This window comes from Mustela erminea, chromosome 6 (genome assembly GCF_009829155.1).
Source record: "Mustela erminea isolate mMusErm1 chromosome 6, mMusErm1.Pri, whole genome shotgun sequence".
In the NCBI taxonomy this organism is placed as follows: domain Eukaryota; kingdom Metazoa; phylum Chordata; class Mammalia; order Carnivora; family Mustelidae; genus Mustela; species Mustela erminea.
The window spans coordinates 46,577,634-46,591,536 of record NC_045619.1 but is presented as its reverse complement, the minus strand read 5'-3'; the positions used below and the strand labels follow the sequence as shown (position 1 = coordinate 46,591,536).

At 36.8% G+C, this 13,903-nt stretch overlaps 1 protein-coding gene across 4 annotated transcripts in view; it reads right to left on the bottom strand.

Moving 5' to 3' along the window:
• The window catches only part of PTPRR (protein tyrosine phosphatase receptor type R), a 238,349-nt gene that overhangs the window by 37,669 nt on the left and 186,777 nt on the right, over nt 1-13,903 (bottom strand). For all 4 annotated transcript variants that reach the window (XM_032347034.1, XM_032347036.1, XM_032347037.1 and 1 more), the window contains 2 exons: nt 7,179-7,365; nt 5,136-5,220 (listed from right to left, as the gene is read on the bottom strand). In XM_032347034.1, coding sequence (XP_032202925.1) covers nt 5,136-5,220; nt 7,179-7,365 — 272 coding nt within the window. The remainder of the gene's footprint in view (nt 1-5,135; nt 5,221-7,178; nt 7,366-13,903) is intronic.

Genomic DNA, 13,903 nt, shown 5'->3' with positions numbered 1-13,903 from the left:
AACGTATGTGACATAAATTTACCCTTTGCACTTTAATCTACCACGTAGAGTGTTCTGAGCCAGGCTGACATCATCCTTAGAGAAAGAACCATGATTTAATTGGCTCTTGGTCATCTATATTTCTTCTGTAAAACATTTCCAAATTATATAGCCTCACTAATATGTAAAATCTGGCAATATTTTTTTTTAAAAGATTTTATTTATTTATTTGAGATAGTGGGCGAGAGAGAACACAAGAGGCGGGAGGGGCAGAGGACGTGGGAGAAGCAGGCTCCCCTCTGAGCAGGGAGACTGACATGAAGCTCCAACCCAGGATCCTGGGGTCATGACCTGAGCCCAAGGCAGACACTTAACGGACTGAGCCACCCAGGCACCCCCATGTTGGAAGTTTAAACTTGAGTTTATTATAGGTTAAAACAATGAAAAAAAATAATAGGTGGGGGGCCTGAGTGGTTCAGTTGGTTAAGCATCTGCCTCCAGCTTAGGTCATGACCCCAGGGTCCTGCAATAGAGCCCTGCATTAGGCTCGCTGGTCAGAGGGGAGTCTGTTTCTCTCTCTCTCTCTCTCTGCTTCACCCCCTACTCGTTCTCTCTTTGCTAGCTCTCTCTCAAATAAATCAATAAAATCTCAAAAAATCCCCTTAAAATCTTAATCATTTTAAATTATTTTATGTAATGTTTCAAATTTATCCCATATTATAGTCTAAAATAAACCATAAAGAATAGCTTTCCATATAAATTCCAGTCTTCTCTGATGATTTTCAACCAATAGTGGGGTGTGCCCAAACTATACATACCAAATTATATTTTGTGCAACAGGGGATGGGTAGTGCATTCAGGCTACAGACATTTTCAACAGAAAACCCATTATTTGCAACATCACTTGTCAGCACAGGTGCCCTGGTTCAAGTGACCCCAGTTCTGGGAATGGAAAAGCTGACACAGGACTATGAGGGACTAGGTCTGATATCATCTGGGCAGGAAATAGAGAAGGCTAAACTTTATTTATTTTTCTTTCTTTCTTTTTTTTTTTTTTTCCCCAAAGATTTATTTATTTATTTGAGAGAGAGAGAGAGAGAGAGAGAAAAGGAGACAGAGTGTGCGAGTGTGGGGAGGAGCAGAGGGAGAGGGACTTCAAGCTGACTTCCTGCTGAGCTGGGAACCTAACTTGGAGCTCTATGGGCTTGACCTCGAGATCCATGAGATCATTACCTGAGCTGAAACCAATAGTCAGATGCGTAACTGACTGAGCAACCCAGGCAGCTCTGAGAAGGCTGAACTTTAAATAATCCTAATAATTTCTGAATCCTTCTGACATTGGATGGTTAAGTAAAATTGCAGTAAATGTATATGCCCTAATTACTTATATTTGGTAAATTTCAGATGAAAAATCTTGAGAGAGACAGAGACAGAGAGAAGCACACTTGTAACACACAGCACTTTCATTCCTGTAGTTATAAAATATCTTTCAACAGGGATGATACTGGATAGACCCATTAAAAGTATGTTATAGTGGAGTGTTTCCAGCTCTACCAGAGGGGGAAGCTCAAAGACACCATTAACAATAATTCTTGATATTACCATAAATTTGGAGAATTTGATGTTTTATGAGTGAATTCATGGGCTTAATTATACAGACTCTACTATTTCAATATCCATACTTTTCAAAAGTTTTGTGGCTCCACCTCTCCAGAGTATTGTTTTGAGATGTTTATGGATTTTGCCAAACCCTAACCATCTGTTGTCTAGTGAATGACAATGTTACATCCTCTCCAAAGCATTTTTGCTACTCTAAACAAAATAGCTTGGTCCTCTCTATACTTCTACACTACTTGGGCTAGATCTCAATTCTGGCTTTTATTACATTGAACATAATTACTCATTTACGTGCCTCTCTCCTCTAGTCCATGACCTCCTTGATCTTAGAGGCCATTTTTTATTTCTTACTAGCTCATTGCCTGATATTGATAAATTTCATGGAGTTAAATTTAGTTTTTTTCTTTAAAGATTTTTAGTTTTTTTCCTTAAAGATTCTTTCTTTCCTTCTTTCTTTCTTTCTTTCTTTCTTTCTTTCTTTCTTTCTTTCTTTCATTTGAGAGAGAGAGAGAGAGAGCACAAGCAGGGGAAGCAGCAGAGGGAGAGGAGATGCTGGCTCCCCGCTGAGCAGGGAGCCCAAAGCGGGCCTTGATCCGGGACCCTGAGATCATGACCTGAACTGAAGTCAGATGTTTAACCAACTGAGCCACCCAGGCACCCCAGTTAAATTTTGTTTAACATTACCAAACAGTGTTTCTCAAAGTGTGGTCCTGGTATTATCTGTATCAGAATCACCTGGGTGTTAGCTTAGAAATACGGATTCTTGGGGCACCTGGGTAGCTCAGTGGGTTAAGCCTCTGACTTTGGCTCAGGTCATGATCCAAAGGTCCTGGGATCGAGCCCCACATCGGGCTCTCTGCTCAGCGGGGAACCTTCTTCTCCCTCTCCCTGCCACTCTGCCTCCTTGTGCTCTCTCTGTCAAATAAATAAATAAAATCATTTTTAAAAATCTTTTTTTAAAAAGAAATACGGATTCTTAAACCCAACAGCAGACTTACTTAAACAGAATCCCTGGGTGGGACAGAGGATTCCAGAATTTTTTTTTTTCTTTCATCCATTAAGACTCTAGATTTTTATAAGGACTCTAGATGATTATTATTTTTTTTAAGATTTTTTATTTATTTGATAGACCATACAGAGATCACAAGTAGGCAGAGAGGCAGGCAGAGAGAGAGTAGAGGAAGCAGCCTCCCTGCTGAGCAGAGAGCCCGATGCAAGACTCGATCCCAGGACTCTGGGATCATGACCTGAGCTGAAGGCAGAAGCTTTAACCCACTGAGCCACCCAAGTGCCCCAAGGACTCTAGATGATTATTGTACACAACGAAATTTTTTGGTAACAGCTTTAAGATATAACCCATACACCATACAATTCACATATTTAAAGTGTACCATCATAGAGTTCTTTTTCTTTATTCACAAAGTTGTACAACTGACAGCTATTTCTCAGGCCTCCCGGCACTAGGCAACCCCTAAGACAGTTTATGTCTTTATAGATTTGCCAATCTGGCCACTTCATATAAATGGAATTATACAGTATGAGGTATTTTGTGATGGTTTCTTTCACTTAGCATAATGTTTCAAGGTTCATTCATGTTGTAGCAGGCATCAGCTCCTCATTCCTCTTTATGACTGAGTAATATTTCATTGTGTGGATAGTCTACATTTTATTTCTCCATCAGTTGATGGATATTTTGGTTGTTTCCACCTTTGGGGCTATTATAAATAATGCTGTTAGAAACATTTGTGTATAGCTTTCTAATATCAATACTTTTAAAAAGTCTCTGTGGCTCCATCTTTCCAGAGCTATTGTTTTGAAATGTTTATGGATTTTGCCAAAATCCCAACTATCTATTTGTCTTGTGATTGACAATGAAATGTTTTCATTTCTCTTGGTTATATGCCTAGGAGTAGAATGTCTGAGTCATACAGTCACTCTAGGATTTGCCGTTTGAGGAACTACCACACTGTTTCTTAAGTAGCTGTACCATTTTACTTCTCTACTAGCAATGTGGGAAGGTTCCAGTTTCTTTCCATCCCTGTTAGCACTTTCTGTATGGTCTATGATTTTTATTATAATCATGTGGATGTGAGGTGGTATCTCATTGTGGTTTTGATTTCCCTTATGGCCAATAATGTTGAGCATCTTTTCGAATGCTTGTTGATCATCTGTATCTCTTCCATGGAGAAATGTCTACTCAAGTCTTTTGCCCATTTTTAAATTGGGCTGTCTTTTGATAGCTAAGTGGTAAGAGTTCTTTTTTTTTTTTTTTTGATAGAGAGAGCAAGAGACACAAGCAGGCAGAGCAGCAGAAGGAGAGAGAGAAGCAGGCTCCTCACTGAGCAGGAAGCCTAATGTGGGGCGCAATCCCAGGACCCTGGGATCATGACCTGAGCTGAAGGCAGTTGCTTAACCAACTGAGCCACCCAGGCGCCCCTGGTAAGAGTTCTTTATACATTCTAGATAGAAGTCCTTTATTAGGTATTTAATTTACAAATTTTTTTTCCCATTTTGCGAGTTCTCTATCTTCTTAATGGTATCCTTTGAAGCATAAAATATTTTCATTTAATAAAATTCAATTTATCTATTTTTTGTGATTGCTTGTACTTTGGTGTCATATTTTAGAAGTCATTGACTAATTGAAAGTCATGAAGATTTACATCTGTTTTATACTAATAGTTTTATAGTTTTAGCTCTTACCTTCGGGTCTGATCCATTTGTACTGAGTTTTGTATATGGTGTGGGGCAGAGTCCCACTTCATTTTTTAAAAAAAGATTTTAGGGGTGCCTGGGTGGCTCAGTGGGTTAAAGCCTCTGCCTTCGGCTCAGGTCATCATCCCAGGATCCTGGGATCGAGCCCCACATCGGGCTCTCTGCTCTGCAGGGAGCCTGCTTCCTCCTCTCTCTCTCTCTGCCTGCCTCTCTGCCTACTTGTGGTCTCTGTCTGTCAAATAAATAAATAAAATCTTTAAAAAAAAAATAAAAAAAGATTTTATTTATTTATTTGGGAGAAAGAGAGTGAGTGAGAGTGCATAAGCTGGAGAGGGACAGAGGGAGTAGAAGCAGACTACTCTGATGAGCAGAGAACCCGACATGGTGCGGATCTCAGGACCTTGGGATCATGACCTCAGTTGAAGACAAACTCTTAACCGGCTGAGCCATCCAGGCCTCCATACATCTAACTTCATTTTTTTTTTTTTTTGGTACGTGACTATTCAGCTGTCTCAGCAACCTTTAGCTGAAAAGTCTATCCTTTGCCCATTGAATTGTTTGATGAAATCAATTGACCATAATGTGTGGTACAATATTATTTTAGACCCATGTGTTTGCTGGAATTGTGAGCTGATCATTTTAAGAAGAGTAGTACAGGATAAAGTAATGAACCTCAAGCTACTTTCATGGTCAGTAGTCTTAATGTGCATTTATAACTCCAAATTTGGTGTGTATGGAGAAGTTGTGAGGATGGGAAGTGATGAGGTAAGGGTGACTGGGGAAGGCTTATGCTTTATAATGCAAACTATTTCATTCAAGAAACTTACTTGGCAAAATGGTCTTATAGCGATTTTTAGTTCCATGACGGGGAATGTCAATTTCTTTGGGATCCACAAAGTTCATTGGTATTTCCTGCAAAAATAAATGATATCAAATTAGTATATCTGATGCTGCCACAAAGAAAATCTTCACAGGGGGCCATCTGATCCAGAACCCTACTGAACTTCAAAGTCATTTATAAAACAACAGACTACCACCTCTGGTTGACCAACACCCTTCCTTTCACAAACATATTAGCTGCACCCTGGCAAGTTGACTCTAAGAAACAGCTCGCTGTGTTAGAAAGTATTATTTTACATACGGTTATTAAAGAAACATATAAAACTTTGATTAGATTTTTAAAATTCTGTTCTGACATAATTGCTAGAAATATATATAAACAGCTGAAAATGGACAATGTATTCAAATTTTTAAAAACTTTATATAAGTTATCAAAAATTTCATTATGATGGATTCTCTTTTAACATTGTATGACTCTGTCAGGATTATTAAAACCTCCCTCTCCAAATGGTAAATACAAAGGGAGTTTTTTTTTGATTCAAGTGATGGCAATATAATTTTTTTTGTATTAAGGAATGGATTATGATTGTATTGTTCCATTTGTTTTTTGTTTTGTTTTGTTTTTTCTTTTTTAAGTTTAAATTCAATTAATTAACATATAATGTGTTACTGGTTTCAGAGGTAGAGGTCAGTGATTCATTGTATTGTTCCATTTGTTGTTGTAAATGCAATATTTTTAGTGAAGGGATTCCAGACACTGTTTTCTCCTACTTAACAGGAATACAAATGTTTTTACTCAGAATATGTCATGGGCCTCAAATGACTGGAGAGGAACAATTAGAGCAGAAATGGCTCTGTGGAAGTGAATTAGATCTTAAAGGTGAGCATCTATAGATGACAACGAAAGTCATTAGCCAACGTTTTCAAAGGGTTGAAACAAATATGTAAAGATCTGATTAGACAAAATAGTAGGATCTCTAGTTAAAATCCTGGAAAATATTATTAGGTAAATGTTAATGTGAAACAAAGGAATTTATTTTTAGATCACGTGAAATACTATTTTCATTACTTGAACTTTCTTCAATGGAAAATATAACTCAACAGCCTAATATTCACTGAAATGAAAGAAATTATCTACAAATGAATTCAATTTGAAGAAAGAAATGATCTACAAATTAATTCAAATTGTTTTCAGTCAGTCTGGAAATTTGAGATCATGAATATGGTCTACAAAGAGGAGTAGTTTACTTTTTAAATATCATTTCCTAAATTTGCATTATTTTAGATATTTATAATATTCATCCCTACTCTCTGCTTTAATGAAATATTATAACTTCTGAGTTCCAAGTTACCAAAAGAAGCGAAGTTGTTGAATGTTCAGTAGAAAGCACACATTTATGTTTGGTAATTTCAAGCACATCAGTCTGTTTTGGTAAAACCATGACAGATCTTTCCTCCCCTGCTTCTTCCTGCTTTATGACACGCACCGACAATGATATCTCCCAGCATTATCCTTCTCTTTGGTATTCCTTGTTGGCCTCATCTTTCCTTTAAAGGCTTATCCCAAAAAACCTATCTGTGGTTCTAGAAAAGAATATTGGATGTACTTTTGGCTAGCTGTGTGACTGGTTCTTTCATCTCACTAGGTTTTCTTCATATGTGAAAAGATGACACACTACAAAGTCTAATTTTAAAAACTCCATGTTCATCTTTTACCTTGGATGCTTAATAATAGTTGATGAGGCTATTGGTAATACTAGCCCACTGCTAGATAGGTCATCATTAGAGTGGTTGCAAATATCTGAACAGACCCTGGAATGATCAGTTTATTAAAATCAACAGACTTGGCTTAAAATGTACAACTGATATACTTAAAGTGATCTACAAAATGGATATTCCCTTTGGACAATAATTCGATCTAAGAAGTTCTAAAGCTCTCTGGGTAGACATGTGTTTTTCCGAATCAACTTAGTCACCAGCAGCCCCGATGGGTTCCCTGAACATGCAGTGACAATAAACAGCAGGCTCACCATGAATTCACTTTGGAGTAAATGTGAACTTGCCACGACGTCCCTCAGCTGTGATCTTGTGAGTATTCGGCTGGCTGACTGCAGATACTCCATTGCCACCGTCTCCCGTGGGGTTGGGGTAGCCACAAAGGGTTCAACATTCCCCAAGCTACTCATGTCCAATGTAAGAGATACATTGGACCCCCGTCTACATTGGGGAAGACCGTTAATACATTTAGAAACCACATGAGTTATTTTGATCACACAAATTTGTCTTTCGTACATATGTACTCACTATTTAGTGAGAACTTTTCCAGAAATAAGGACCAAATGTCTTTTTCTCTTATGGTACCATAGACGAGTATACCAACTATCTACAGTTTCTTTATAGGAAATTGGCAGGTTTTTTGTTGGAAATAAGTCTGAATTGAGAAAATGCACTATAATTTACTAATGATATACTTGCTAGTAATATTAAGTGAAAAATTCAGGAAAAGAAACATCACATTTGGATTGAGAAATGATGTATAACACAAACCAGCTTTATTTTCCGGATGTCTGAGAGTTCAGTATAGAAATCAAATAGTCATTTCTGACATCATTATACTGTACACATGATCTCACTGGACACAGGAAGCTCAGAGAAAAAAAACACTTTGGTCCACATTATTGCCATTGAAATAGAAGTTAAAAGTTTTAAAATATATGTACTGTTTATAATTCTGAGTGAATCCCTAAAAAAATAGCATCCGTATTTTCCATTTATGTATGTATGTGTGAATGCATGCATATATATATGTGTGTGTATGTGTATGTTTTATTTAATTCTGTGATAAACTCCTGAAGATATTGAGATCACAGACTCTTATTCTGAGTTATAATTTATCTTCCCTCCGTAATTTTCCTCTTCTAGTTGGGAGATGAGTTGGAGCTCTTCCAACTTGTAAAGGCCCCTTGTGTCTTGGATAGAAGGTGTGAGTGCCTCTTAACAGTAACACTAGCTGTGTGGAACCAAGACTGAGGGTCAAAGTCAGAGATTATACTCACAAGAACTATTACATTTAAAGGACCTTAGGTATTTCTGAGATGATCCAATATGTTGCCTAGTGGTTGGTATTCCAAGGAAATGGAGAATAGGGAAAAACAGGTCAAAACAAATGTAAACAAAGACAGTAAGAGCAAATACTAGGCCCAGGATATTTCATTCGAAGAGTGCTTTACACGCTTTCTAAAGGGCACGACATCAGGAAATACTCATGTGGCTAGAGCTTAATTTTCAACAATGGAAAATTATTAGAACATACAACAAAAACCCATTGAACAAAAGCATGTTAAGTTCCTTCCTCTTATGAATTGATATGTAATGTCATTTTTGTTAATTTCTAAATGGTTTATAACTGTAGTTTTGGGGGGTTTTTAAAATTTTTTTTTTCTAATTTATTTGAGAGAGAGACAGAGTGAGAGAGCATGAGAGGAGAGGTCAGAGGGAGAAGCAGACTCCCCATGGAGCTGGGAGCCTGATGTGGGACTCAATCCCAGAACTCTGGGATCATGACCTGAGCTGAAGGCAGTAGCTTAACCAACTGAGCCACCCAGGTGCCCTATAACCATAGTTTTAATTCCTACTTTGGCTTGATGTTTATTTAAATTTTTATGAATTTATCTTCCTTATTAATTTCTAGTAATAGTAAATGCAAATCATCCAACTTCTAATGTTTGGAATTTCTCAATTCTTTCTTTGAGACAAATACTGTGATAATTTTTTATGAATATTTCATAGATACTTTTGGAGGCAACTGAACTGATTACCTATTTATATCTATCTCTCTATAAATTTATCTATGCACATATATATGTATATGTATATATACACACCACCTTATTTATATTATTATAATGTATAATAATTTATTATATATTATATGTTATATATATAATATATAATAATTATATATTATTCCAATCTATTTTTCCTACTGGATTTCTCATCGCCTGAGATGTATGTGATCTTCCCCAACACCTGTATTGTTATTTTTCTTTATATCCCTGGCAATTTTTACTTTATATATTTCAGCCATTGTTTTATTTGAAAAGATTAGCAATTACATATTTACTATAAATTTTATCAATATTAAGTATTTATTTTCCTATTAATTCTACATTTTGTCTCACATCTGACTTTTTTCCCCAGTTTTACTGAGACAGAATTTATATTTAGCACCATATAAGCTTAAGGTAGACAACATTAATAATTGAATTACATATATTGTGAAATGATTGCCACAATAAATTTAGTTAACATTCACCATCTCCTATAGAAACAAACAAAAACACCTTTTTCCTTGTGATGAAAACTTAGGATCCACTCTCTTAACAGCTCTCAAATGTACCATACAGCAGAGTTAGCTATAGTCATCGTGTTGTACAGGACATCATATATATTACATTATTTATTACTTATTATTTGTCTTAAATGGAAGTTTGTATCACCTTCCTTCAATTCACCCTCCTGTCACCTCCCACCTCCGGCTTAAAAAAAAATTAATATTGATGACTTGTCTTTTTTTTTTTTTGGCATGTTCTCAAAATATCTTTTCTAGTCTTTTTTTACTATGTTTAATTCTTTTGAATCACTGTTAGGGATTAGGGGATAGCATACTGGATACCCCATAAAATATCACTTAGCTGTTAGAAGAGTTTGTCCCCCATCATCTTGTGTGTGTGTGTGTGTGTGTGGCTGTTGTGAGTGATTGACAGGGTCCCTGTGATTTTTGAGTAGGAAGTAAACAGTTGAGGAGGGTGAAGAGTGGTTCTATTCTCAGAGCAAGAATTTTTATCTATTTTTAGTGGGAAAGCAGTTTGTACAAGTTTCTCAATCCAGTTCCTCTGGCCTTTAAATTGTCAGAAATTCCTTCCTAATTCTGATAATACATTGTTTATTAGGTTTTAGTGTATTTGTAAGACTGCGGCTTTTGCTTGCTTCATAAATTTTTTTAGTAAGGAGTTGGGACAGGCCATTTATAATCAGATGCTATTTTAAATTATTATTCCATCCAATCAATCTTCTGCCCCCAAAGAGTAAAGCGTCTGCAGTCTGTCCATTGAGTGATACTCTGTGCCATGGTGGTCTAGTAGAAAGGGAGGTCTCTTCTATCCAGAGCGGGCAGAGCTGTGCCAGGAGCAGGCATTTGAGTGAAGCCTTGAAGGTAAAAGTTCATAGATAAATTTTCCGTAAGAGGTTATTCAAGGAGAGAGCCCGGCAGGAGGAAAAAAAAAATGTGGAAGCAGGAAATGATAAGGCATCTTTGAGAAATGGCATATAAGCAGTTTGAGCTAGAGTTCAGTTGTATAAAAGTGCATTTTGGAGTTGGGGGGCAGGGTTAGGTTGGAGAAATGAGAGAGAAGCAAGAGTCACAGACGTAAGAGTATAAAATGCTTGTCCAAACCCAGAAAAGAGAATTTCGAATGTCAGCTTATATAAACATCTAACAGGGCTTTCCACAGCATCCCCTGCCCACACTTGGGGGATGAGAAGCCTCTGAGATTCCATGTCTAATAGGGTCCATTTGATCAAATGAACAAAAGTTCCACAGATTCTGTGATAAAGTGAGAGCCTTGAAAGCATTTTCATGCAAACTGACTTAGTAAGGAAGAATGACTTTTGTCTGGCAAGGGAAGGAAGAAAGGAAACTAATATTTATTAAACATCCATGATTTGCCAAGCGTTGTTCTAAGCACTTTCACATATGCTATTGCCATCTCTGTAACAGCTCTCTGAGGTTATTACTTTCCCCATTTTATGGGTGAAGAAATAATTAACTTAGGAACATGAACATGGAACAAAAATTCAATCCAAGCTAGACTACGAAACCCAAGCACTTTCTGATTCACTTCCCAAAAGCAAGGGTAGGGTGGGCAGATTATGTCAGGCTAGCCAGTGCCCTACGTGGAGCTGGGGGTCAGCTGTTAGGGGAAGGTCAAGACAACTGAAATCTAATGTAGAGGCAGGGTACTAGTCAGCGTATGAATTCCAGCCTCACCGTCAGATTTGTCTGGGCTCAAATCCTGCCTCTCCCACGTCTTTCTGGTGGACCTAGCCTTGTTGCATCAGAATTTCTTCTTCTTTTATTTAGTGAGTAATTAAGGGTACCTTCTTCAGAGGCTTATTCCAAGGATGAACCCGACAGCGTAAGTACACTGCTTCTAAGAAGTGTTGCCTGGCTATTATTTTGGGTAATAATGGAATAAAGCCCAATATAATTCCCACCTTCTGCCTCCCTAAGGGATCTACTTTGAGAGATCTTCGCAGAAACAAAAAAATTGTTTATGCTGAGATTAACGTTTTGAAATGAACTGAATCTACACATTTGTCACTCCGGAAAAATACATCCTTCTTGATAACCTACTTATCTAAAACTTACCCTTTATTATGGCAAATCCATTTCTCCTGAACCCTAAACAATTTCAGAACACTTCACCTCAACACCTCAGACATTGTCTTGAAGTTCAATTATGGAATTAATCATGTACAAGCTGTTGACTGTGCAGACAGCCTTCTTCCACAGCACAGCCCTTATCAAGGTAGTTCTCTTCTCTCTTGGCCATGAAATATTACCATAGGATGTCATTAACTTGGAAAAATCTCTGCTTTTGTTAATTTTTATTTTCAAGGAACAAATTAAGTTAATTGAATTAGAAAATCAGACCAGTAGAATCAACTCAAAATATCTGTTCACTTCTTAGTCATGTCTTGTGCTTGCAGAAGACATTAAACACACATCTATATATGTTTTAAAGTGCTAATTTTTTCATTATAAAAGGAACCCGTGTTCCTTGCAGAAGATCAGTGGAATTTAGAAGTTTTAAAAAGGAAATTAAAATCACTCAGTCACATAAACTTCACTAGCTTTTAAACTGACTTTTAAATTTTGCTATGTTAATGGCAATCATGGCAGTGACTTGTTGTTTTAAATTTTATTTCTTTGGTTAGAAATGGGGATAAATACATTTTGGTATGATTACTGTTCATTTATCAGTCCTAACCTTTGATACTTGTTTGTGCTCTTTCCTAATGTTTACATTGGAGCATTAATGTATTTATTGTTGAAGACTATGATATATAAGAAATTAAATATTTCTCAGATGTATGTGTTGCATATATATGGTATATTATTGCCTTAAAACACCAAGGATTTTTTTAAAGTTATATCTACATTCAAACATTTCAATCTTTTTTTTTTTTTTATGGTTTCTTGCACTGCTTTAACAAACATACAAATTCTGCTGAAAGCTTAATTTTTACTAAAAGTTAATCTTTTAATCTAGTTCTAATTTATTTTGGGGTAAGGTAAAGGTGTGAATCAACTAGATTTCTTTCTCCCAAATCAAGGTGTCTAACACAGTTCACTGAACAATTTGGAGAAGAGAGGTGTTTTATAATTATAGAATCTTAGGTTTTTAACCAGCTATTACTGACTAATGATCTGGAAGACAAAATGCCACTTTACTGAACTAAGAGAGAGGCATTTTTTCCCCAGTATCCATAAACCAGTGATAAGAAGTCAGGATCGAATCAGAAAGACATTTCAAAAACAAAACAAACATCAGAAGTTAAGAGAAAATTCAAATTAAGATGCGGGGGCTGGGAGAAATCTAACAGACTTAGAGGGAAAAAAAATCGACAGAAATAATAGGAGACCTGGACCTTTAATAAAAACAGAATGTGGAAAACTAAGAACACAAAGTCCTACTGAGACTTTGCTTCTCCTTTGTTATGTAACTCTGGAAAAACCGTTTAGACTTCTTTATGCCTCATGATTGCTGTTGGACAGAGGGGAACATAATAAGAAGCTTTATCAAGCTCCTGTGGTAGGACCAATTATTATTTATGCCAAAAAAATAAATAAGCGGGAGGAAATTCAAAAGATACCAATGCAAACAATTGAAGGAAAAAGCAAATTCTTAAGGAAAGGTAAAAGGAATGCAATAAACAGCATACTAATTACAATTAAGTGAAAAGGAAAACATGTATAAATATTATGGCCCAGGGCCACACATCCATTTCAGCAAGGGCTTATAAACAGTGCTCTGCTGAAATTGTTCCATTCTGCACCACTGCTCTTAATGACCAAGAAGTGGGAAGAAAATACAGCTAAAAATATAAGAGCACTACAATCGACTTTGAGAATAACTCAAAATTAAGCATTGATTTTCCCAGTAGTCAGGGCTGTGTGCTGAATTTTAGAATCTGGGTTTAGGCAGAAGGCTTATAGTCTTCAGCCCTGGGGCCAGGAGGCTATACCCAATTCTCAGATACGCTGTTCCCTTTGCGGTGCCTCGCCCAACAGGACCAGTGAGACTTCAAGCCTGGCACCCTGCTCAGTTCCAGATAAGGAATGGAAATGGGAGTCCGAGAATAAAAGGAAACAAATGATCATTTTGCCCGTAGCCCAGGAAGATGTGCTTCTGAAATTACTGGATTAAGAAATTAAGTTTCAATGGGGAGTGGTGGTAGTTGCTTATCTTGAAGTATTTGAAATGAGAACGGAAAAATATGCCCCTGAAGATTATAAGAATTTAGTCCAGAATGAAATCAAAGAGATCTGATCTTTGAGAGCTTTCCCAACCTTAACTCTTTTGTGGTCGTCATACTGTAAAAAATAGACGTGATTCATTCAGAACTGTCTCTATAGCTATGCACATCTCAATCCTACATGATGAGAAGTGAGACTTTTAATATTGGCGTC